We start from the raw sequence: 24679 nt of genomic DNA on the forward strand, positions 1-24679 counted from the left end.
GAATGCAACAAACTCTGACCTGTACCGTCTGCCAGATGGTAATAGTTTAAAAAAACAACAACAAGGGTGCCCAGGATGAGAAGGATCTTTAAGGATGTTTTGAACTTTCTTAAGGCAGCGGGAACCATAATGCTCTTCCAAAGTAGGGAGAAGGTAATAATGATCCTCTGGGCGATGTTGATGTTAACCCTCTGCAGTGCTGTCCTCCTACCTGCCACGGTGTAATTGGCAAACTAGACACAGGTGCAATAAGTTAAAATTCTCTCTATGGTGCAGAAGCTCACCAGCAGTTTTTCATCCAGGTGTTGTTTCCTGAGAAGTTTCAGGGAGCATCATCTCTGCTGGGCCCTTTTGACCAGGGCTGCAATATGGGCACCCCAGGCCAGGTCCTCTTTTAAGATAACACCCAGAAACTTAAAATTGGCCACTTGCTCCACTCCGTCTCCATTGATAAGCAACAGCTGGATGTCTGATCTATTCCTTCTCTAGTCCACTATAATCTCCCAGGTCTTATTGGTGCTAAGGACCAAGTTATGCTCTCCATATCATGAAAGGAACCGTTTGGCTGGCTGGGGAATTCTGGGAGTGGAAGTCCATCTCTCTTAAAGGTGGCGCAGTGGTTAAATGCACCACTGCAGACTACTTCAGCTGACTGCAGTTCTGCAGTTCGGCTGTTCAAATCTCACCGGCTCAGGGTTGACTCAGCCTTCCATCCTTCCGAGGTGGGTAAAATGAGGACCCGGATTGTTGTTGGGGGCAACATGCTGACTCTGTAAACCGCTTAGAGAGGGCTGAAAGCCCCATGAAGTGGTATATAAGTCTAACTGCTATTGCTATCTATCTATCTATCTATCTATCTATCTATCTATCTATCTATCTATCTATCTATCTATCATCTATCTATCTTCTATCTATCTATCTATCTTCTTTATCTATCTTATCTATTATCTATCCATCCAAGGCTTAAGGTTGACTCAGCCTTCCATCCTTCCGAGGTGGGTGAAATGAGGACCCGAATTGTTGTTGGGGGCAATATGCTGACTCTGTAAAACCGCTTAGAGAAGGCTGAAAGCCCTATGAAGCGGTATATAAGTCTTAACTGCTATTGCTATTGCTAACTTGCCAAAGGGGAGAAATACTGCATTTATATGCAGAGATGCCAACTCGACTTGAGCGCATGATGCCACACACAAAACCACACAAACGCACGTCAATTCCAAAGACACCACTCCCACAACGCATAAAACTGTATGTGCATCCATCCGAATACCTTTAAAACACAACCCTTAAACTTAAAAGGACCATTACCGTGTAAGAATTTCTGTTTAAAACATTTATTTGCAACTGTAGGTTTCAGCCAAATCAAAATAAAAACCCCAGCAAGCCAGTTGTGAATTCCCGGTCGCGGAATTCAGGCCTGGGTCACAGAACCGGCAGCGAGCCAGGCCTGCCACGCCGGCAAACTGGTTCCCTTCCCGCCGCTGGGCCGCCACCATTTTGGATTTTTAGTGACTGCGCGTGCGCAGTTCACTGCAAATTGTTCTGCATATGCGCGAAGAACAATCGACATTGAATAATGCACGGGCGCAGGTTGCAAACCAGTAGTAAAACCACCAGCAACCCACCCCTGACGGAGGTTGTGAAAAAGGTTATCTATAAAACCCCAAAGCCTTAGAAACGTTCTATTCCACGGAGCAAATGTGGAATGGGATTTGTCTGTTGGAGAGAACTAATCCATTTGCCACCGCAGGACAATCTCTCTGCCCTTTCCCAAATTCTGTTCCCCTCTTTTCAGAGCAACTTTACTTCTGGCGTTCGTTCGTTCGACCAGATGAGTGGTGTGGTGGCCTAGAGGTGGAGCTCTCGCCTCACAATCTGCAGGCTGAGAGTTCGATCCTTGGTAGAGGCGGATATTTCTCTCTCTCTGGGCATAATGAGAATGTATCTGCTGGGGAAAAGACTCCGTATTGGCAACAGGGAAGGAATCTGGCCAGTAAACTCTATGCTAGCTCCAATCAGTTGCCTAGACTCCACCCGGCGTTCAGTGATGATGATTTGTTCACCTTGATGCCACTCAGAGGCACATGACTTCTTCGTCGCCTGGAGAGGGAAGCGGACTTATAGCTGTTTCTTATTTCTGGAGGCCTCTTCTGGACGGTAGTGAGAAATCATCTGGACGAGGATGGCGCAGTTGATGGCAAGGAACGCCAAACCCGCCAGGCAGAGGAGCAGAAACGTATTCTGCCCTTGAAACTCCAGGAAGTAAGCGGGAAGCAGCCAAAGTCCCTGTCCCAGGAGCCACAGCGATAGCAACGCTGCCCCCCGCCCCCAGGACATCTGCAGGAATGGCAGGACCAGGGGCAGGAGGGACAGGTACCACAGGAAATACTGGGAGGTGCAGACTTTGTTAAAGCTCACGAAAACCGCCGTGTGCAAGAAGCAGCAGAAAGCCAGGTCTCGGTGGTAGACGAAGGAGATGGCGAGGAGCAGCAGCAGCTGGGGCAGGAAGGCGGCCAGCCCCAGCGCCAAACTCCAGCGGCTTTCGGCCGTCAAATACAGCAGGTAGAAGTAGGGTGAGAAGTTGTGGCGAGTGTCTCTCCGGAACAAATGGTAGAGGTAGGTGTGCTGCAGGAATTCCCAGCCGTAGTAGACATAGAAGGTGAGACCCAGGGTGGCAAAGGTGCCCCCGGAGACGGCGGCAAAAACCAGGATGTCCCGCGTGAAGCAGCTCCGAGGTAGCCCGAGGCAGCGCCCGGCGCAAGCTCCCTCCCCTTTCCGCTTCTCCAGTTCCGTTTCTCCCAGGCTGCGTTGCAAATGGAGGAGAAAAGGCAGTGCGTAAGTCACGGGGTAGATCTTCATATGTACGGCCAGGCCGTAAAGCACAGCCGCCTTCACTAGGCGCCTCTTGGCCAGGTAATAGAGGGTGCCAAGGACCAGGCTGGCAACGAGAGACTCGGCGTTGCCTCGGCTGGACACCGTCATGGGAAGCGGGTTAAAGAGCCAGAAGGCGCAGCACCCGCCAGCGGTCCGGCTGTCCAGCCCTCGGAGGAGCAAGATTCGGTTGATCAGGAAGGCCGCCACCAGATCCCCAGCCACAAAAAGGACCTTGCCAAAGACGTGGCTGACGTAAATGTTGGGGGTTAACATCCAGGCCAGGAGGGGAGTGTAGCGGTAGGTAGCCCGCTGGTAAGGGGACTTTCCTTCCGTGACGTATCTGGCGGCGTCGGTGAAGACCTGGTAATCGACATCTGTGTATTTCACCAGCATTGTTCTGTCCTGGTAGAGCCCGTAAAACATCAGGCCCAGCCTGAGTAGCAAAGCGTTGCCGAATAAAACATCCCGCCGGAGGAGCCCCCGGAGAATACGCTGCCCTGCGCTCAGAGGGGGATCCGGGCGTGGGTCTCGCCGACAGGGATCACAGCGAGAAGCAGATCCATGAACCGGTTGGGATTTAAGACCTCGTTTCAGCATGGTTTTCCACAGAACAAACGGTCAAGTTTGAAGACTCTCTCTCGTGCGCTTCCGAATTTAGCAGGCACTCCTGTTTTTAAAAAACAACATAGCCACAGGGGAGAAAAAGCAGAGATTGAATTTTAAAATTGGTCAGGCAGGCCACCAGCTTCCTTACTCATACACTAACCCATATTTATTTATGTTTGAATATAAAATATAAACATAAAGAAGAACAGCAAAGAGGATTGGGGGGCCGGAGGCTAAAACATATGAAGAACGGTTGCAGGAACTGCGGATGTCTAGTTTAATGGAAAGAAGGATTAGGGGAGACATGATAGCAGTCTTCCAATATCTCAGGGGTTGCCACAAAGAAGAGGGAGTCAAACTATTCTTCAGGGCACCTTAGGGCAGGACAAGAAACAATGGGTGGAAACTAATCAAGGAGAGAATCAACCTAGAACTGAGGAGAAATTTCCTGACAGTGACAACAATTAATCAGTGGAACAGAAGTTGCCTCCAGATGTTGTGAATGCCCCAACGCTGGATGTTTTTAATACATTGGACAACCATGTATCTGAAATGGTGTAGGGTCTCCTTCTTGAGCAAGGGGTTGAGCTAGAAGACCTCCAAGGTCCCTTCCAGCTCTATTCTGAATTGAATCAAAAAACATTGTGGGTTCTCTATCACTGGAAGTTTTTAAGAAGACACTGGACAACATCTGTCCAAAAGGGTTTAGGGCCTTGATGGCGAACCTATGGCCCATGTTTTTATGTAAGCCGCCCAGAGTCCTTCAGGATTGGGCGGCATAATAACAGTAGACTTATATACCGCTTCATAGGGCTCTCAGCCCTCTCTAAGCGGTTTACAGAGTCAGCATATCGCCCCCAACAACAATCCGGGTCCTCATTTCACCCACCTCGGAAGGATGGAAGTCAGCCCTGAGCCGGTGAGATTTGAACCGCTGAACTGCAGATAGCAATAGCAGTGAGACTTATATACCGCTTCATAGGGCTTTCAGCCCTCTCTAAGCGGTTTACAGAGTCAGCATATCGCCCCCAACAACAATCCGGGTCCTCATTTTACCCACCTCGGAAGGAGGTGGAAGGCTGAGTCAACCCTGAGCCGGTGAGATTTGAACCGCTGAACTGCTGATCTAGCAGTCAGCCTGCAGTGCTGCATTTAACCACTGCGCCACCTTGGCATACAAATCCATTAAACCTTAACCTTAACCTTAACCTTTCCCCCCACAATGGTCAACTTTCTCCACCAGTGAAGGAACAAGTAAAGTTTTCATCACAACTTAGACAAATTGCTATAAGAAAAAGTTCAAACGTTGTTAAATGTGTAAATTGCAGGCATGAACTGCGTCCTTCTTTCTCTTTTTTTCCCCCCCCCATGACTTTTGCTAGCAGAAAGGGATTGCTAGCAGGCATTAAACATTTTATGTTTACTTTCTATCTCCAACTCCACTCTCCACACATGGAAAGAACAAAGCCAGCAAAAATCCCATTAAACTGCTCTTTGTCCTGCAACATTCATTGGGATAATTGTCGACCTGTAATTAAAAAGGTAATAATTAACTCTGGGAAGGAATTCTAAGGGACCGAGACCCCAATATCCCTTCTGCTACAGGCCAAGGGTTCCCATTTCAAGTGCAACTCTGAAATAAAATGCGAAGCCATTTAAGAGCCCTTTGACTACATTAAACCTCCAAAGCCGAAATAAAGGAGGAAGCCAGGGAGAGAGGATAATAATGTTGGCAGTCTTGCATGAAACAATTTCTACTTTTGCTGACACCAACAGAGTTTGCAAAAGAAGTAAACACCGATAATAGCAGGGGAGGGGGGGGGGAGCAGTAAACTGCATGAACTCTATTCTCACTTTTCACAATGGAGAAATTTGCAGCCCCCCAAAACTTAATTTCATCCCGATTCTTTTGAAAAGTACATTTTGAAGAGAGGAAACTGAACTGGAGTTTCACAGATTATTATTGTTATTTATTATTATTATTTTTTAATGGATGTATAGGCCGCCCAATCCCAGAGGATATCATATCTCAAAGGGGCTTTTCCAAAGGGCAACTGGAATGTTTCCTTCCTTCCTTGTGGAAGAAGACATTTCGCTTTTCATTCTAGGAACTTCATCCATGGTGAAGTGATGAAGCTTCTTGGATGAGAAGCGAAATGTCTTTTTCTTCTTCAAAGGAAAAAAAAACCAGCCCAGCTGCCTTTTGGAAAAGCACTTTTGGGACAAAGGATGACTCAGAATCTCCATAGACAAGTTTCACTCAGAGATTTTTCTCTGCCGCCTCTTGGTATAGAATCAAAGGTGTCCATCTGTGGGAAGTTATCATCCAGCCCCTCTCCCAGAAAAAAAATGAAATATCCTAGGAAATATTGAAAAGGCAGAATATTTCTCTGGATGTGAAAAGAAGCATGTTTTAAAAGACAGAATAGCTGCCTGTAGCTTCCTGCCCATCCCCAGTTAATGGGCCATTGAGATGGCCAGGCTAGCCCACTTTACATAATAAAGACTTCACCAGCAGCTACAGAAAGGCATGATAATATACTCAACTGACCACAAGGCATCTGAGAACTCATCACAGCCTAGAGAGTAGCCCCCTGCATGGCACCATGGGAGTCTGACAACCAGTCAGAATTCATTTCTTACACAGGAACAGGAAACAGAGAGGGGGGACTAAACAGGGTATAAAAAGCCTAGCAAGCCCCTCCCTCAGCCCTTCTCTTCTTCTCCACCAACATTGAAGCATGTGATCACCTTTTCTGTTCAGGGCTCAAGCCATGTGGCCCTGTCCAACAATAAACCATCTTTCCAAGCAGCCTCCATGTCTCCAGTGTCTTTTTCCCCACTTGGAGCTGAACCCAGAAGGACATTTCTTTCAACACATCCTTGGCAACTATAAGAATTGCAAACTGTAGGAATGAACTATAAATGTAAAGACTGGTGACAAGTTACCTTTTAGTGTCAACGTAACCTTGAACAATGGCTAACTATACGATTGTAAGTTGGGGACTCCCTGGATAGTATTCCTGGGGGAGTGGGCTGCACAATGATATCTAAGGAGGGAAATGTGCTCTTTTGGGACTCAAGAGGGGAAGAGAGGAGGAGGAGGAAATGTGGATGTAGTACTGAAAAAAGAACAGATGAAGCTCAGGGAGGAGGAGGAGGAGGACAGGAAGAGAGAGGAGGAGGAAGAGAAGCAGAAGAAAAAGTGGGAAGGAGGAGGAAGTGGTTTAGGAGAGGAACAGACGAAGTTTAAGAAGGAGGAGGCAGGAGGAGGAATGTAGGCGAGGAAGAGAAAGAAAAAGAGGAGGGAGATGGAAAAGTGGGGAAGGAGAGGAGCAGGAAGTGCTGATAGTAGAAGAAGAGCATGCATGATCAAGAAGGAGACTGAAGGAGAGGAAGATAGAGAAGGAAAGAAGAAAAGAGTTGAAGGAGGAGAAGGAAGAAGTGGTGGTGGTGGTAGAAGAGAAAGAACAGAGACATGATCTAGAATGAGGAAGAGGAGAAGGAGAGGAAGACGGAAAGAAAGGAGGAGGAGAGGAAGGGAAGAGGGAAGATAAAGTTCATCTCCCCTTCTTGGATGAACAATGAGGAGGAGGAGGAGGAGCCTCTTCCTGCTCTCGGGGTGCCCCTTTTGAGGCTCTGCCTTCTCCTCCCTCTGAGCCCAGACGCCCCTCCAGGTGCAAAGGCCTCCAGGCGTCCACTGGGGGCGCCCAAGAGCAGCGGGAGGGGGGCTACTCACGCGGTCTTGGCCAGGAAAAGCAGCGCGGACAGGACTCCGCTCTCGGGGCGACCAAGCGACGGACATTCCACTCCCGGCCAGCAGGGGTCGCACCGCGGGCGGAACCTTCCTGCCGGCCCCGCGCGCCGGCGGGAGCGCGTCCGTCAACGGAAGGGTCCCCCATAAGCGCTTCCGGTAAAACGGCTCCGGCCTACCGACCGGGTTGTCCTCTCCGCCGCCAGCGACCGGAGCCGGGATGCGGCTGTTACGGACCGGCCTGGGCTTCCTGCTGCGCCCGGGGATCCGTCGCGGACCCGGGCAGCCTCTCTACCAGCAAGGCCAGAGCCCCTCGCCGCGCACCCGCGAGTACTTCTACTACATCGACCACCAGGGACAGGTATGGGGGTGGGAGGGGAAGACCCTCCGAGGGGGTGGCGGGGTCGTAAGGTCAACCGGATGCCCCCCCGCAACTCAAAAAGGGCATTTCCGGCTTGGGGGGGATGGGGGGAAGGGGCAGGGCTGGTAAGGGGACCCCCCCCAAGCAAGTGGGGGAGGGGGAAGCTTGCGTTGCAGGTGGTCCTCGACTTACGACCACAGTGGAGTCCAAAAAATTACGTTCCTAGGCTATGCAAGTGGGTTTTGCCCCGTTTTGTGACCTTTCTTCCCACGGTTGTTAAGTGAATCACTACAATTGTGTCGGGAATGGTTTTTAGCCAACGAAAATTGGTCAGTGAAAGCAAAAAGATTCTATTAAAAGAAAATCATAATAGCCGTTTGCAAAGTGCGGCGAATACACCTTCAAATGGAAGTTTTGAGCCTTACCTTATGTACCCGGGATGGCTAATGTTTTGGGTGCCCAGTGTCCAAAGCACTCATGCACACATGTGAACCCCCGAAATGCAACACAAGAGCCCCCCGTGCATCCACCCGTCCTTTGTGCGTGCCCCCCCTCCCCCGGTCTCCCCTCATCCAATTTTGTCTTCCAGGTTGGTGCAGGCGGCTTTCCAGGCCCAAAATGGGTTGTGGGGGAGCGTTTATGCGCATGAACCTCCAAAATGTAATGTGAGCGCCTCCCACACATGGCCCCCTCCCTCCCCGCACATGCACACCAGCAGAGACCCAAAGACAAGTGGGAGGGACATGCGCATGGGCGGTAGAGGTGGGCTGGTGTGATGGCTGGCATGCCCACAGAGAGGGGTCTGCATGCCACCTGTGGCACCCGTGTCATAGGTTCACCATCCCTGTTCTATACAGTTTCATCGCGACGCCCTATTTCCCTCCTCCTTTGGGTCTCTTGGTTAATCGAAACCACCTAAGGAGGCTAAATTATCTCTTTCTTTTGTTTGCTCAAATTATTCTCCACTCTAGACATCTGGTATCTATCTGTACCTGTTCCTGACACCCACCCCCACTCCCCAGAAATGCCCATACAATATTTTGCTAGCATGGCCTTTTCTTATCTCTTTCTCCTTGGCATTAAGGAATGTTCCCTTAGCTGGGCCTCTTTCTAACAATCCTCAAACAAAAGAAAATCTATTCCTAACACAACGCTATTGCATATTTGGTATACTTTCAGCATGCCTTCCTCAAAGCAGAATAAAGTTTGTATGCATTTCTAACATATATACCTACATACTATTTTATTTTTGAATTTTCTTATTTCCTACAGTTGAATCTGACTTTCCTATTGATTTTGCTTCTCAGAAGGTTGCAAAAGGGGATCTCACAAATCCTGGGAGGCTGCAATGGTCATGGTATGGCTACTCTAGAGAAAAGAAGGACTAGAGCGGGAGACAGACCTGATAGCAGTATTCCAGTATTTGAGGGGCTGCCAGAAAGAAGAGAGGGATCAACTTATTCTCCAAAGCACCAGAAGGCAAGAAACAATGCATGGAAACTTCAAGGAGAGAAGCAATCTGGAATTAAAGGGGAATTTCCTGACAGTGAGAACAATTCATCAGTGGAACAGCTTGCCTCCAGAGATTGTGGGTGGTCCATCCCTGGAGGTTTTGAAGAAAAGACTGGACAGCCATTTTTTGAAAACTGTTAAGAGCCGAGGTGGCGCAGATGGCGCAGTGGTTAAATGCAGCACTGCAGGCTACTTCAGCTGACTGATTGTTGTTGGGGGCAATATGCTGACTCTGTAAACCGCTTAGAGAGGGCTGAAAGCCCTATGAAGTGGTATATAAGTCTAACTGCTATTGCTATTGCTAAATCTGAAATGGTATAGGATCTCCTGCTTGAGCAGGGGGCTAGACTAGAAGGTTCCACCACAAAACCACGTTCGACTAAACCGCGCTCAACAAAACCGCGTAGCTGACATCATCACAGGGCGACAACAGCACGGAGACAGAAGCTCGCTGTAAATGCTAAACCTAAAATTAACCCCTAAACCTAAACCTAACCCCCCTAAACCTAATCCTAAACCTAACCCTAAACCTAACCCTTAACCTAACCCTAAACCTAACCCTTAACCTAACCCTTAACCTAACCCTAAACCTAAACCTAACCCTAAACCTAACCCTAACCCTAAAGCTAACCCTAAACCTAACCCTTACCTTAAGTTGAATCGGCTTGCTTTCAAAGCGCTATTTAAAGCGCCCTTCTTTCTCCGCGCTGGCTGTTGTCACCCTGTTGATGACGTCAGCGACGCGGTTTAATCGGGCGCGGCTTAGTCGAGCGCGGTTTTGACAGGTCACGGGCTAGAAGACCTCCAAGGTCCCTTCCAACTGTATTCTGAATTGGATTGAAAAAAAGAGTTCAAATTAACTAGTCAAAATAACAGCATTGGAAGGAATCTTGGAGGCCATCTAGTCCAATCCCTTTGCCCAAGCAGGAAACCCTACATCACTTCTGACTGATGGCAGTCCACTCTCTCCTTGAAAAGTCTCGAGTGATGAAGCTCCCACAACTTCCGAAGGCAACTTCTGTTCCATGGGTTGATCGTTCTCACTGTCAGGAAATTCCTCCTTATTTCCAGGTTGAATCTCTCTTTGGTCAGTTTCCATCCATTCTTCCTTATCTGGCCTTCAGGTGCCTTGGAGAATAGCTTGATCCCCTCCTCTCTGGGGCAGCCCCTCAAATATTGGAAGACTGCAATCATGTCTCCCCTGGTCCTTCTCTTCACTAGACTAGCCAGGCCCAGTTCCTGCAACCATTCTTCATATGTTTTAGTCTTCAGTCCCCTAATCATCCTTCTTGCTCTTCTCTGCACTTTTTCTAGAGTCTCAATATCTTTTTTATAGTGTGGTGGCCAAAACTGGATGCGGTACTCCAGGCAGCCCAGAGAACGTGGACCAGAGATGTTCTCAAAACATCTTCCTGGCTGATGATTGGATTATGTCGGCCTGACTACGGAGCGGGTAGCCTCGGGGGCTATTTTCAATTTGTCTTTTCGCGCACGTTTGCTCAGACCTTGCCTGACTTTTGTTGCATTCAGTTCTTCCTTAGTCAAAGTACTGTTTCTCTAAATCTATGGAGTCCTAGGGATTGATCAGAGGCAGCCCTGACCCTGGCCGGTTGTGGTACCATGATTGACTTAGAACAGTGGTTCCCAAACTTGGCAACTTTAAGACTTGTGGACTTCAACTCCCAGAATTCTCCAGCCAGCAGAGCTGGATGGAGAATTCTGGGAGTTGAAGTCCACAAGTCTTAAAGTTGCCAAGTTTGGGAACCACTGGCTTAGAATCATCAATTACAGAGGTAGATTTCCACCATGACAGTCTATCCCTAATGTGGTCCTTCAGGCATTGCCACCATAACTGAGTCGATCCTCTTTGCTGCTGGCCATCCTCTTCTGTTTTTTCCTTCCGCCTTTCCCTACGTTAGAACCTTCTCAAAAGAGCAGGTCTTTCCATTCAATGATTGACTGAGTGTGTCAGGTGCTCCTTCGTTTAATAACCAAGAAAGAAACCACTCAACTCCATGCTTAGAATTAAGTGTACTTTTACTGATTACAAACGATGAGTAGCAAAGCAAAGCTGAGTCTGAGTAAATTGGCGCGAAAGCAATGGATATCACGTATAGTTCAATCCCCTCGCCTTGGCACCCCATCCATAGTCCAATAATAATTCACCCAACCGTCAGGTGGGAGATGTCTTCAAAAAGCATCATCAGGTTGGAATGCTGGACAGTTGGCCTTGGTGGGAAACTCCCTTCTTCCACATGCGCAGATAGATGGTCAGGACAACTCCTAATAACAATCCTCCAGTACATAATGATTCCCCTCCCAAATACCATGCCCCCCCGTCCCCGTTTCAATGGCAGCCGAAAAGCAGCAGCGAAGCAGAGGCTGACCGAGTGATTATGAGCCTTCAAATCAATGTTGACTCTTAGCGAACATATAGATAGGTTTTCTCCATGACGACTGGTCCTCAACCTGGTTATTGAAGACTTCCAATGGTTGGTACCCCATTCCTACTGTAACTGAGGCCAGGCCTCTTGATACTAGTTGTTTCTTCTTCTTTTCTTCTTCTTCTTCTTCTTCTTCTTCTTCTTCTTCTTCTTCTTCTTCTTCTTCTTCTTCTTCTTCTTCTTCTTCTCCTTCTCCTTCTCCCTTCTCCCTTCTTCCTCTTCCTCTTCTTCTTCCTCTTCTCCTCCTCCTTCCTTCTTCCCCTCCTCCTCCACTTCCTTCTTCTTCTCTTCTTCCTCCTCCTTCCCCTTCTTCTTCCCCTTCTCCTTCTCCCTTCTTCTTCTTCTTCTTCCTCTTCTCCTCCTCCTTCCTTCTTCCCCTCCTCCTCCTCCACTTCCTTCTCCTCTTCCTCCTCCTTCCCCTTCTTCTTCTTCCCCTTCTCCTCCTCCCCTCTTCTTCTTCTTCTTCTTCTTCTTCTTCTTCTTCTTCTTCTTCTTCTTCTTCTTCTTCTTCTTCTCTTCCTCCTCCTCCTTCCCCTTCTTCTTCTTTCCCTTCTCCTCCCCCTCTTCTTCCTCCTTCTCCGTGTCCTCTTTCTACTACATCTGGTAGTTTTCTCTGCAAGAAACAGCTTTGTAGATGCTACTTATTCCAAACCTTTCTGTACAGGTAGTCTTTGACTTATGACCAGAACTGGGGAGGCTCCAACAGTCGTAAATGTGAAAAATGTTCCTAAGTCACTTTTTTCAATGCCCTTGTACTGTAACGTTGAACGGTCACTAAATGAACTGTCGTAAGTCAAGGATGACCTGTACCTCCAAGTGTCAGGCATGCAGCCATCTTTTCTTTTGGGTCTTTGGCTTGCCACACTTTCTATTCTTCTACTATGCATTTTCTATTGTGGGAAAATGGGAGGGGGGGATTGTACAGAGTTAGATGATATGTAGCCATAACAACATTCTTTCTAGAAAACCAAGGTCATCCTTTGTATCTGCACCTGACCGGAACTGGATGGGTGGAAGCTGCCAGCGTGGCAGTGGGAGATAGAACCATGGGATGGGCTTGTGGGTGTGGGGGAAAGATCTTGAACTTTCAACTGGGTGGAGAAAACCGAGAAGCTTTCAGATTCGAGTTTTCCCAGATGTGCCAACATGGCTCTCTTCATAAATTGGAACTTTCAAGAATCCTTTGCTTTGGACTCTAATTTACTATTTGGAATCCTGACACCAAGTTCCAGAGATTGTTTCCCTCCGCGAAAGCTAAAATATGTTTGTCCTCCAGTTCGGAAGGAATTCAGATGACATAACCAGGATCAATGCGCACTCTGTCAGCTTCAGAGCGAAATGTTAATGGAGACCTCCAGGGTAAAAGGAAAACCAGCCAAGTGGCAGATTTGGAGGTCGAGAAGAAATGCCGGCTTCGTTCCAGCCCTGGAGGCTGCTCGGACCTCTTTTGAATGCATTAGCCTCATCTGCTGACTCCCATTATTGCCTCTGCTATGCTAATGGCGCATCTAATTAGCACCGAATTAAACCCAAATGAGGTTGGGGGGTCGGTATTAAAAGAAAAGCATGCGTTGGCTTGATAACTCCAAGCAACAGGGAAGTTAAGAAAAGAAGGACCGGGGATGACATGATAGCAGTCTTCCAGTATTTGAGGGGCTGCCCCAAAGAAGAGGGGGCTCAAATTATTCCCCAAAGCACCAGAAAGCAGGACAAGGAACAACGGATGGAAACTCATCAAAGAGAGAAACAACTTGGAATTAAGGAGAAACTTCCTAACAGTGAGGACAATTAACCAGTGGAATAGCTTCCTTCCATGGTGCTCTGTTACTGGAGATTTTTAAGAAGAGACTGGACAGTCACTTGTCTGAGATGGTATAAGTTCTCCTCCCTGAGCAGGGGGATGGACTAGAACAGTGTTTCTCAACCTTGTCAACTTGAAGATGTCTGGACTTCAACTCCCCAGAATTCCCCAGCCAGCGAATGCTGGCTGGGGAATTCTGGGAGTTGAAGTCCAGACATCTTCAAGTTGACAAGGTTGAGAAACACTGGACTAGAAGACCTCCAAGGTCCCTTCCAGCTCTATTCTAATTCTAAATGTAAGTGTTTCACACCCGTGGCACCTTTAAGAGGGGTGGACTTCAACTCCCAGAATTCTGCTGTGACCTTTTGACAAGCAAAAGTCAGCGAGGAAGCCAGATCCGCTTAATAACTGTGTTACTCACTTAACAACTGCAGCGATTCACTGAACAACTGTGGCGAGCATGTGTAAAATGGGCAGAACTCCCTTAAAATCTCTCAGCGTCAGATATTTGGGGGTCAATTGTCAGCATAAGTCAAGGACTACCTGTACAAGAATCTAGTCAGCTAATGACCAAGGCACTAGATCAGGGTGAGTGGAGTTCATAAAATTGAATTGAATTTATTGCACTTATATGCCGCCCTTTTCCCCGAAGGGGACTCATAAAAAGCTGGGCTTGCAGCCTTTCTCGACAATGCAATGATTCCAGGCTGATGGCACATTTGACTCCACCTTCCATCTCAGCTTCTTCTCCTACAGCGCACGTGGACTGACTCAAGGGTGGCTTGTGTGATCCAAGAGATAATTCTTCTCCTCCATGATGGTGGAGCAGTGCCCTCCTTGTTTCTGAGCCAGTGGGTCTTGTTTTCCATTCTCTTCCGAGGTTGCCGAGGTGGTGCAGTGGTTAGGGTGCAGTACTGCAGGCCACTTCAGCTGACTGTTATCTGCAGTTCAGCGGTTCAAATCTCACCGGCTCAAGGTTGACTCAGCCTTCCATCCTTCCGAGGTGGGTGAAATGAGGACCCAGATTGTTGTTGGGGGCGATATGCTGACTCTGTAAACCGCTTAGAGAGGTCTGAAAGCCCTATGAAGCGGTATATAAGTCTAACTGCTATTGCTATTGCTATTCTGTATTTTTCAGAAAGAGGGGCATCCAATTCACTCAATTTTTGTTTTTCTTCCTCTACCGTGCCTACCCTAACCCCATCCGATCCTGACCACGTCCCACAGCTTTTCCTCGATGATACCAAGGTCAAGAACTTCATCACGTGTTTCAAAGGTAATGTCTACTTATTCCACCCCAGATTATCGACGCTTCTTGGAGGGAAGGTAGGATCATCGGGGATAACAGGTTAACAGGGATGGAAGGGAGCACCTAAGCGTATAAATAACTTACGGGTTATAAGAATAATCTTTTTTTTGGTTCGTCATATTGCCAAATTGTTATGCAGAGAAAAGTAACTCTGGTGCCATTGGAAGGCTATCAGATCTCTGCTAAAAACAGTTTTGTCTATAAAGGTTTTCCTTCTTCATGGCTCAAAGGCCGCTGCTACTGTTAGCACCAGCTTTACAAACAAGAATCAGTGATCTTGAAGTGAAAAGGTGCAAGCCATTTTCAGTCAGGAAAGAAAGGGAATGTATTCTATCAATGAATGATAGTTTCTTCTGTCTTAGAACACGAATCCAATATATACTATTAATTTTTATATGTAACATTTTTGATGATAAAGAAATGAAGGGAGACTAGTATTGATCTATTTCAAGCTATTTAGCTCTCGTCAGCTAGCCAAACCCTTGCTGTGATTCCGACCTGGGGTCTTTTTACATATTAGGCAGTTGTATTAACCTCTAAGCCACAAGCTCTCCTCCCTTATCAGCTGAGCCAAGGGAATGATTAAGTGTTTTTTTCTTCTGTCGAAGCACCTGGTGTGCCCCCAAAATATGGGAGGGAGCATACTGCTTTCCCTTTCGCCTTTCAACCCCACTCCAGGAGCCTTCCAGGCAGTTGCTTACACGACAGACCATTTTGTATTACATTTTTGCTGATAAAGAAATGAAGGGAGAGCAGTACAGATCTATTTCAAGCTATTTAGCTCTCATCAGCTAGCCATACCTGTGCTGACTCAACAGTATATTAAGAACTGTCTCCTTTAAGAAACTACCTCATGGGAAATGTGGGCAGAACTGCCTTGTGGGAAATGTAGTTCCATGACATGTAATCACATCTGTGTTCCCTGATACAGCTGCCTAACATATATAAATACATACATACATGCACACACACACACATTTGTACACACACAAACTCAATATATGAACAGCGTGTTGTCTGAGTACAATTAGTTTTGAACAAATTGTCAATAAGCATAATGGTAATCATAACATATTATCATTGATAATAATCACATAATAATAGTAGCAATGGCTTATCCATACTAGAAAGCTTTCATTATATAATTAATCATTCTCTTAATCCTTTTTAGTTTCTAACCTCTGTTTCTGTTTGTTCCATGTTAAAAATATTCTGTTTCTTCTTTCTCCTTTATTTTTAGTGTTAATCTCTCCATCTCTGTGCATTGTAATATATATATATATATATTTATCACACTTTCATCTGCAGGAATCTCTTCATTTTTCCACTGTTGTGCAAATACAATTCTTGCTGCAGTTAACACATGTAAAATTAGATATGTATTCCCTTTATTATACTATTCTGGTAAAATACCCAACAAAAATATTTCTGGTTTAAAATCAATATGTTGCTTTATCATTTTTTTCTAACCCTGTACGTATTTTGGTCCCAATATATATTTTTTTGCCTTTTGACATGTCCACCACATATGATAATACGAACCCAGTATCTGATGACTACTCCAATATTTCTTTGTTTTCTCAAACGTCCACCATAAATGATTTTAAAAAGTTCCCATTTGCATTCGTTTGGAAGAATCGGTGAGAAGGCAGGAGAGGCATTCCATTTTAGCAAGGGCCTTCCCGATGTATAAAAGTAATTTTGGGCATGGATGAATCATGCGCGACCTGCTCAGCACTGCTTACCAGATTCCATCCCATGGCTAGTTGCGTCTTCTCACAAGGATGCTATTCAAGCAACACAACCATACTCCCTTGTGTTATCTGAAACAGTCCAGCAGGAGGTGATGTTGGGATATTTTATTGGCGGGCTCTGCAGCTTGTCTGGCTAGAAACATTTTATTTTTTAATTTATTCTTCCCATGTTTGAACTGCCCATTCCCCCCCCCCCACACACACAGAAGGATAATTAACTATTTAATCATAAAATATTTAAAGTTAAAAACAGTGTATAAAAATTAAAATGAAATGAAAAGAGGGGGGGAGGAAACAAATGGAATTCGTATAAAGGTATATCTCTAAAAGTAAAACTAGCAATATGGAAAATATTTTTTTTTTCCTTTGGGAATATAATTATTAATGCCATTGATAGTAAATGGGGTTTGCTAAAAGGCGGAAATACACCGCGTAAAATAGAGAATGGAAGGGAGATAAAGAGAGGGAAAGAGAGAAAGAAGAGAGGAGAGAGGGATGTAGAAGGGAGGGAAAGAGTAGGAGAGAGGGAAGGTGTGGAAAGAGGGGAGAGGGAGAGAGCAAAGGGAAGTAGAGAAGAGAGAGAGGGCAGAGGGAAGAAAGGAGGTAGGGAGGAGAAGAGAGGGAGGGGGAGAGTGAAAATGAAGTAGACTATAATATGGTGTATGGAAAGCAGAAGAGCAAATAAAAATTGAAGAGGCTTAATGGCAAAAGGAATTAATATATTACTGAATACTCAAAAAACGTTTGTTAAGATGTATTGGTATTCTTTGGTTTATATTACATCTATGTTAAAAAATAAAAAACTTTTGGCAAAAATTTTTCTAAAATGAAATTAAACACTCTAATTTAACTTTAAATTCAGTTAAAAATCTCAAAACGGACACCTCATTTCACATTCATACACCATCCTGTCCACCTGCACAGGTAGCCCCAGACTCACGATGCACAGTTGTGCCCATAATTTCTGTAGCTAAGCGAGACAGTCGTTAAGTGAGTTTTGCCCCATTTTACGACTTTCTCACCAGAGTTGTTAAGTGGATCACTGCAGTTTTTCAGTTAGTAACGTGGTCGTTAAGTGAACCTCGCTTCCCCATGGACTTTGCTGGTCAGAAGGTCGCAAAAGGGGGATCGCGACCCCGGGACACTGCGACCGTCATAAATACGAATCGGTTGTCAAGCGCTTGTATGTTGATCAGGTGACTTGGGGTGCTGCAGTGGTCGTAAGTGTGAAAAGCAAGTCATAAGTCCCCTTTTTCAGTGCCATTGTAACTTTGAATGGTTACTAAACAAACTGTTGTAAGTTGAGGACAGTGGTGGGAATCAGGCACTTCGCACCACTTTGGGGGAACCGGTTGCTACAACTGGTTGCTGGGAAAAATCATCAGGGCAGAGACGCGGTTGTTAAATTATTTGAATCCCACCAGTGGTCAAGGACTACCTGTATCTCCCCAGGTAGTATAGCTATATGATTCTCTATCCTTCTTCTTATCCTCTTTACTCCTGCCCTCTTATTAGAATTATGATGATGATGAGAATTATCACTATAACCATGTTGCTTGTGTCTTTACTATTTATATCCCTTCCTTTGTTTCCTAGCATGATTTGATTGCTTATCAGTAACCTATGACTATCACTAAGTGTTGTATCTTAGGATTCTTGACGAATGTATTTTTTTTCTTTCTATGCACACTGAGAGCTTATGCACCGAAGGCAAATTCCTTGTGTGTGCAATCACACTTGGGCAATAAAGAATTCTATTCTATTCTATTTTCCTTTCTTTTATTTTCTTTTCTATTCTATTCTATATTCTATTCTTTCTGTTCTATTTTCTATTCTATTCTATATTCTATTCTTTCTATTCTATTTTCTATTCTATTCTACTCTATTCTTGTACTTGTACTTGTACTTGACGCCTCTTCACCCATCGTGGGTATAGGCGACTTCCATGGCAATTTGACGCCACTGTTTTCGGTCCTGGGCTAGGGTTGTCAGGTGGTGCAGCCAGTCGCTATTATATGATTTTCGGCTAAGATTGAATGGGCGCATGACTATATCTTCGGCTTTCCGTTTGAAGTGACGCAGAGTGGTTAGACGAACACCTCCTTTTGGCCGTTTCCAGGTCTGGAATGGATACGGCGATCCATGGAAGCTGTTTCGGCTGGATATACCCAAGGGGGCGCCAGTCCCAAGGATCGACAGAGCCCGATTGGTGGGAACGGGGGGGCACCACGTGAAGGCCGGGTTGTCGTTTGATAGCTGAGAGGCTTTGCAATAAGCGTTGCAATGTATATTTTGCGCATCAGCTACTCTATTCTATATTCTATTCTATTCTCTATACTATTCTCTTTTCTTTTCTATTCTATTCTATTTTCTATTCTATTCTACTCTATTCTATGCTTCTGTTGCTTCATACGTGCATAGTTTCTGTATGGAGACCAGTTCCTTGTATGTCCAATCACACTTGGGCAATAAAGAATTCTATTCTATTCTATTCTATTTTCCTTTCTTTTCTTTTCTATTCTATTCTATTTTCTATTCTATATTCTATTCTTTCTATTCTATTTTCTATTATATTCTCTATACTATTCTCTTTTCTATTCTCTTTTCTATTCTCTTTTCTATTCTCTTTTCTATTCTCTATTCTATTCTATATTCTATTCTATATTCTATTCTATATTCTATTCTATATTCTATTCTTTCTATTCTATTTTCTATTCCATTCTGTATTCTATTCTTTCTATTCTATTTTCTATTATATTCTATTCTATTTTCTATTCTTTCTATTCTATTTTCTATTATATTCTATAGTCTATTCTTTCTATTCTATTTTCTATTCTATTCTATTTTCTATTCTTTCTATTCTATTCTATATTCTATTCTATATTCTATTCTATTCTGTTTTCTATTCTACTCTACTCTATTCTTCTGTTGCTCCACACCTACATAGTTTCTGCATGGAGACCAGTTCCTGGTGTGTCTAATCACACGTGGCCAAATAAAATATTTAATTAAAAAAAATGCAATCCAATTTCTAGAGCTCGGAGGTCGCTTTCACAAATGCGGTGGCCAAGTTCCCCCTTTCTGTTTTTCTGCCTTCCAGCTGCATCTGGCCAGGATGCTGTCCCCATCCTTTCTCTGTCCCTCTTTGTTATTGGAACTGAACCGAGGGGAAGTAGGGATCCACAGCCTCTAAATAACCTGTCAACCCCCCCCCCCTTCCTCCTCTGCTCTCCTCTCCTCCACCAAGCTCTAACCTTGTCCTGTCTTTGCACACGCTGGCCTTTCCCAATCCGGAGGGATTTGCCCTGGTTACATAAGGCTCTGAGTCGGGGAGGTGGGCTCTTTGCCAGCCGCCTCCCGTCCCTCCCTCTCGCTCGACTTCCCCCGGCCGGCTCCCGGCCGAAAGCAAACACAGGCCCTCCTCATCTTCATATCCGCTTCCCGATGACGGGACTGCAGCCCGCGCTGCGAAATAATTCAAAATATTTTTTAAAATGTTTAATCCGGTCAATTTGATTTTTTGATCCCTTTGTTCCGTGTATCTTTCTCTCATTCTGCCTCTTAATTTCTTGCACTTCTCTTTTCTCTCGTTCCTTTTTTTCCCACCTATGTCACTGCCAACCCTCGAATATATGCTTTGGCTGTATCCCACACGTTTTGTAATGAAATAATTCAAATTGGTGAGTCGTGCACCTGCTTGGGGGGGGGAGCTTCAGGCCGGGGTCTCTTAGTGGGGCTGCCAAGACCGAGAACAGCCGGAGCGAATGCCAAGAAAAAGGAAAACGTAGCCAAAGGGAGGGGGGAGATTCTTCCCCCCCGGGGGGGGGGGCTCAGAATCAGGGATGCTGATAACAGAGACCGAGAGAAGGGAATCTTCGTAGCTGAGGGTTGAATGGTGGGCTCCTTGGTGCTCTCTGAGCTTGGTGGTTTTCTTGCCGGATGTTTCGTGACCCAACTAGGCAACATCATCAGTGCTAGAAGGGGTAGGGGGGTTGAAGAGCGGGGAATCAGGAGGACAGGAAGGAGGAGGACTGTGGGGTCCTTGGTGCTCTCTATGGTTTGGTGGTTTTCTTGCAGACGTTTCATGACCCAACTAGGTAATGTCATCAGTGCTAGAAGGTGCAAAAAAAAACCCTTCCTTCTAGCACAGATTATGTTCCCCAGTTGGGTCATGAAACGTTTGCAAGAAAACCACTAAGAAGAACCAAGGACCCCACAATCCTCCTCTTCTTCCTCCTCTTTCTCCTCCTTCTCCTCGTCCTCTTTCTTTTCCTCCTCTTCCTTCTCCTCTTTCTTCTCTTCCTCCTTTCCCTCTACCTTCTCCTCTTCCTCCTTCTCCCCCTCTTCCTCCTTTTCTTTCTTCTCCCCCTCCCCTTCCTCCTCCTCCTCTTTCTCCTCCTCCTCCTTCTCCCCCTCCTCTCTCTCTTCCTCTTCCTCCTGTTCCTCTTTCTCCTCTTCCTTCTCCCCCTCCTCTTCCTCTTCCTCCTGTTCCTCTTTCTCCACTTGCTTTTCCTCCTCTTCCTTCTCCTCTTTCTTCTCTTCCTCCTTTCCCTCCACCTTCTCCTCTTCCTCCTTCTCCCCCTCTTCCTCCTTTTCTTTCTTCTCCCCCTCCCCTTCCTCCTCCTGCTCTTTCTCCTCCTCCTTCTCCCCCTCCTCTCTCTCTTCCTCTTCCTCCTGTTCTTCTTTCTCCTCTTCCTTCTCCCCCTCCTCTTCCTTCTCCTCCTCTTTCTCCTCTTGCTTTTCCTCCTCCTCCTCCTCCAGATTGATGTTGCATTGGGAAGGGGCCACTTCCGAGAAAGCCCTTTTTGGGGGTCCCACCAGGCATACAGATAGTCTTCTACCTACGACCACAATTGACCCCAAAATTTCCATAGCTAAGCCAGGCATTTGTCAGGTGCATTTTGCCCTCGTTTTATGACCATTTCTTGCCTCCCTTGTTAAGCAAATCCCTGCAGTCATTAAGCGAATCACGCAGCCATTACACCAATCTGGCTTCCCCATTGGCTCGGCTTGTCGGAAGCCATCCGGGAAGGTCGCTCATGGAGACCCTGAGGCATTTGCAAACATTGTAAACACAGTTGCCAAGGGTCCGGATTTTCATCACGCGACCAGGGGGTGGGAGAGCAACCAGTAATATCAGTAACCTAAATACTATTGCTATAACAGTGAGGGGAGCCAGAGGTTAAATTCAGCAGGTTCTGAGCAGTTCTGGAGAACCGGGAGCGGAAATTTTGAGTCATTCGGAGAACCGGCAAATGCCACCTCTGGCTGGCCCCGCCCCTTCTATTCTCTGCCTCCTGAGTCCCAGCTGATCAGGAGGGAATGGGGATTTTGCAGTATCCTTCCCTTGCCACGCCCACCAAGCCACGCCCACAGAACTGGCAGTAAAACCATTTGAATCCCACCACTGGTTCAGACATTGTATGACTTAGCCAGGTAACCTCATCAGTGCTACAAGGGAATAAGGCAGTGGTGGTCACACGGAAATGTTGCGCCACGCACATACACGTTCGTCAGGGCCACGCTCTGGAAAAGTCTTAACTTCTGGGTTCTAGTGCACATGCGCACCCAACAATCAGCTGGCCAGTGCGTAGGCTTTTTTTCGGCACAGCCATGCACACAAAGAGTTCGCGCTCTGGAAAAGCCAAGCTTCCGGGTTCTGGTGCAAATGAGAATATCCGAGAATCAGCTGGCTGGCGCACATGCGCACACCAGTTTTCAGCACTGCCGCCCGCGCGAAGGGCAGCTGACTGTTGCGCACACCTGTGCACCAGAAACCCAGCAGACAAACAGACAAAACCATGCATGCTGGCCGACATAGCTTCCCATGCCACTTTGAGCACGCGTGACGTAGGTTCGCCATCACGGGAATAGGGAAAGAGGTTTGGGAGGAGGAGGAAGAGGAGGAGCTGAAGGCTCATTGGTGCTTTCTGAGCTTGGTGGTTTCCATGCAGACCAGAGAGAGTATTCAGCAGGTTCTCACCAGTTCTGGAGAACCGGTAGTGGAAATTTTGAATAGTTCGAGAACCGGTAAATACCACCTCTGGCTGGCCACGCCCCCATCTATTCTCTGCCTCCCAAGTCCCAGCTGATCAGGAGGGAATGGGGATTTTGCAGTATCCTTTCCCTGCCACGCCTACCAAGCCACGCCCACCAAGCCACACCCACCAAGCCATGCCCACTAAGCCACGCCCACAGAACCAGTAGTAAAAAAAAATTGAATCCCACCACTGGGGGGAGCCATTGGTTTGCAGGGCCCTTCTGCCTTCTCTCCCCAGCCAAGGTGGAGGGACACACACGCCCCTCTGCCCTACTCTTGCCCCGCTGACCGGCCTCTGCTTTCCCTCCTCCCTGTAGACCAGCAGTTCCTGGTCTTCTTCTTCAAGCAGCTGAAGCTGAACCGCAGCGGCCGCTATGAGGACTCCTTCCCTTACCTGTCGCCCTGCGGCCGGGAGCACAACTACGTCCGTTGCGATGACCGGCCCATCGTCTTCACGCACCTCCTGGATGGACCCTCGGGCCAGCAGTCGCTGTCCTTCTGCGGGGGCTCAGAGCGCCTGGCCGTGCCCTTCCAGCCGGAGCAGCTGGTCATGCTGGCCGAGAACGGGCGGGTCTATCACCCAGGTCCGGAGAAGGCTGGCGGGGTAGGATTGGTCAAATCATCCTTGGCCTTTGAGTTGAGCCCTTGCTTTGAGTACCAGGACGGACCCGGTCAGCCGCCCACTCATTTCCGCTGGCAGGAGAAGAGACACGCGCTCACGAACGAGCTGCTGCGGTTGATCTGACGCCGTTGTAGAGCGAGGAACGCCTTCCAGTGGTCTTCTTGTTGGCACCCTCGGCTTGACATCAACCCAAATTATGCCCCACCTGCCGTTCCAGGTGCCCCGTTTTTCCCAGGAGACCAACTCAAGAACGTGGTTGGAAGCGTCTGTCCAGAATCCCAGGAGGGCAAGGATCCCGGATAAACTCTCTTGGAATAAAAACCGTTTCATGGTTTGTGCGCAGGATTGGTCTTCGTCAGGCGATTGATTGGCTTAAAGTGCAGGGTCTTCTCACTTCCTCGAGCTCCCTCCGTGGACAGCCAAAGCGTTGCTTTCAGCAGAGTGATGAACGGGTGGCCTATAAATGTAATAAATAAATATAAAGAAACGAAAGCCAAATTTTGCCTAGCAGCAGGAAACTCGGCTGGATGATGAGCAGATTCCTCAGGCGCAGGCTATGGGTGCGTGAATAATTATCACGGAAACCTAAGGCTGGAAGGGACCTTAGAGGTCTTCTAGTCCAGCCCCCTGACAAAGCCAGGAGTCCTTACACCATCCCCGCCAGATGGCTGTGCAGAGTCTTCTTAAAAACCTCCAGTGGTGGAGCAAACCGCCATTTATGGAGGCCAATTTTTCCACTGGCTAATTGTTCTCACGGGAAATTTCTCCTTAATTCCAAGTTGCTTCTCTCCTTCATCGTACATATGAGTACAGAATGCAGAATGGGAGAGTTGGAAGGGACCTTGGAGGTCTTCTAGTCCAACCCTCTGCCTAGGCAGGAAACCCTACACCACTTCAGACAAATGGCTATCCAACATCTTCTTAAAGACTTCCAGTGTTGGGGCATTTACAACTTCTGGAGGCAACTTCTGTTCCACTGATTGATTGTTCTCACTGTCAGGAAATTCCTCCTTAATTCTAAGTTGCTTCCCCCCCCCTTGATTAGTTTCCACCCATTGCTTCTTGTCCTGACTTCAGGTGTTTTGGAGAATAGGTGGACCCCCTGTTCTCTGTAAGAGCCCCTCAAGAATTGGAAGATGTTATCATGTCTCCCCTAAGCCTTCTCTTCTATAGGCTAAGTATATCTACTTCCCTTAGCCCAGGGGTGTCCAAAGTTGGGAACTTTAAGACTTGTGGACTTCAACTCCCATGGCTGGCTGGGGGAATTCTGGGAGTTGAAGTCCACAAGTCTTAAAGTTCCCAAGTTTGGGCACCCCTGCCTTAGCCGTCCGTCGTGTGATTTACCTTCATTAAAAATATTGTCCTGCTGGCTTTCAGTTCTGTTAGAAATGCAGTTTCCTGAAAATCTGTCCAACTTGGCCGAAGCCCTTTGGCAGCCTGGCAAAACTCCAGAACCCAGGGCAGCAAGCGGTGGAGTTGGTGGGAGGCAGGAAGCAGTTTCAGAAAGGCCCTTCCCCATTTGCCCTGCAGCTGGAGCCAAGGTTTTCCAGGCTGGGGGGTGAGCCCCCTGGAATAGTTTATAGCAGAGGGTCCAACTTTCCC

At 46.9% G+C, this 24679-nt stretch overlaps 3 protein-coding genes across 3 annotated transcripts in view; 2 read left to right on the forward strand and 1 right to left on the reverse strand.

Annotated features, from left to right (window-relative positions):
• Nucleotides 1-1321: 1321 nt before the first annotated feature.
• PIGM (phosphatidylinositol glycan anchor biosynthesis class M) lies at nt 1322-3742 on the reverse strand. The gene has a single exon (XM_032223019.1). The coding sequence runs from the start codon at nt 3469-3471 to the stop codon at nt 2119-2121; it is 1353 nt and encodes a 450-aa protein (XP_032078910.1). The 5' UTR covers nt 3472-3742; the 3' UTR covers nt 1322-2118.
• A 3476-nt stretch (nt 3743-7218) lies between these two features.
• On the forward strand, nt 7219-23411 carry C8H8orf82 (chromosome 8 C8orf82 homolog). The gene is made up of 3 exons (XM_032223288.1): nt 7219-7595; nt 14580-14628; nt 22773-23411. The coding sequence occupies exons 1-3, from the start codon at nt 7455-7457 to the stop codon at nt 23198-23200; spliced, it is 618 nt and encodes a 205-aa protein (XP_032079179.1). The 5' UTR covers nt 7219-7454; the 3' UTR covers nt 23201-23411.
• Nucleotides 7562-24679, forward strand: part of LRRC24 (leucine rich repeat containing 24) — a 42617-nt gene continuing 25499 nt past the window's right edge. Inside the window, exons 1-2 of the mRNA XM_032223287.1 lie at nt 7562-7595; nt 14580-14628. The gene's annotated coding sequence lies outside the window, so the exon portion shown is untranslated. The remainder of the gene's footprint in view (nt 7596-14579; nt 14629-24679) is intronic.

Source organism: Thamnophis elegans, chromosome 8, assembly GCF_009769535.1.
Source record: "Thamnophis elegans isolate rThaEle1 chromosome 8, rThaEle1.pri, whole genome shotgun sequence".
NCBI classification, from domain to species: Eukaryota; Metazoa; Chordata; class Lepidosauria; order Squamata; family Colubridae; genus Thamnophis; species Thamnophis elegans.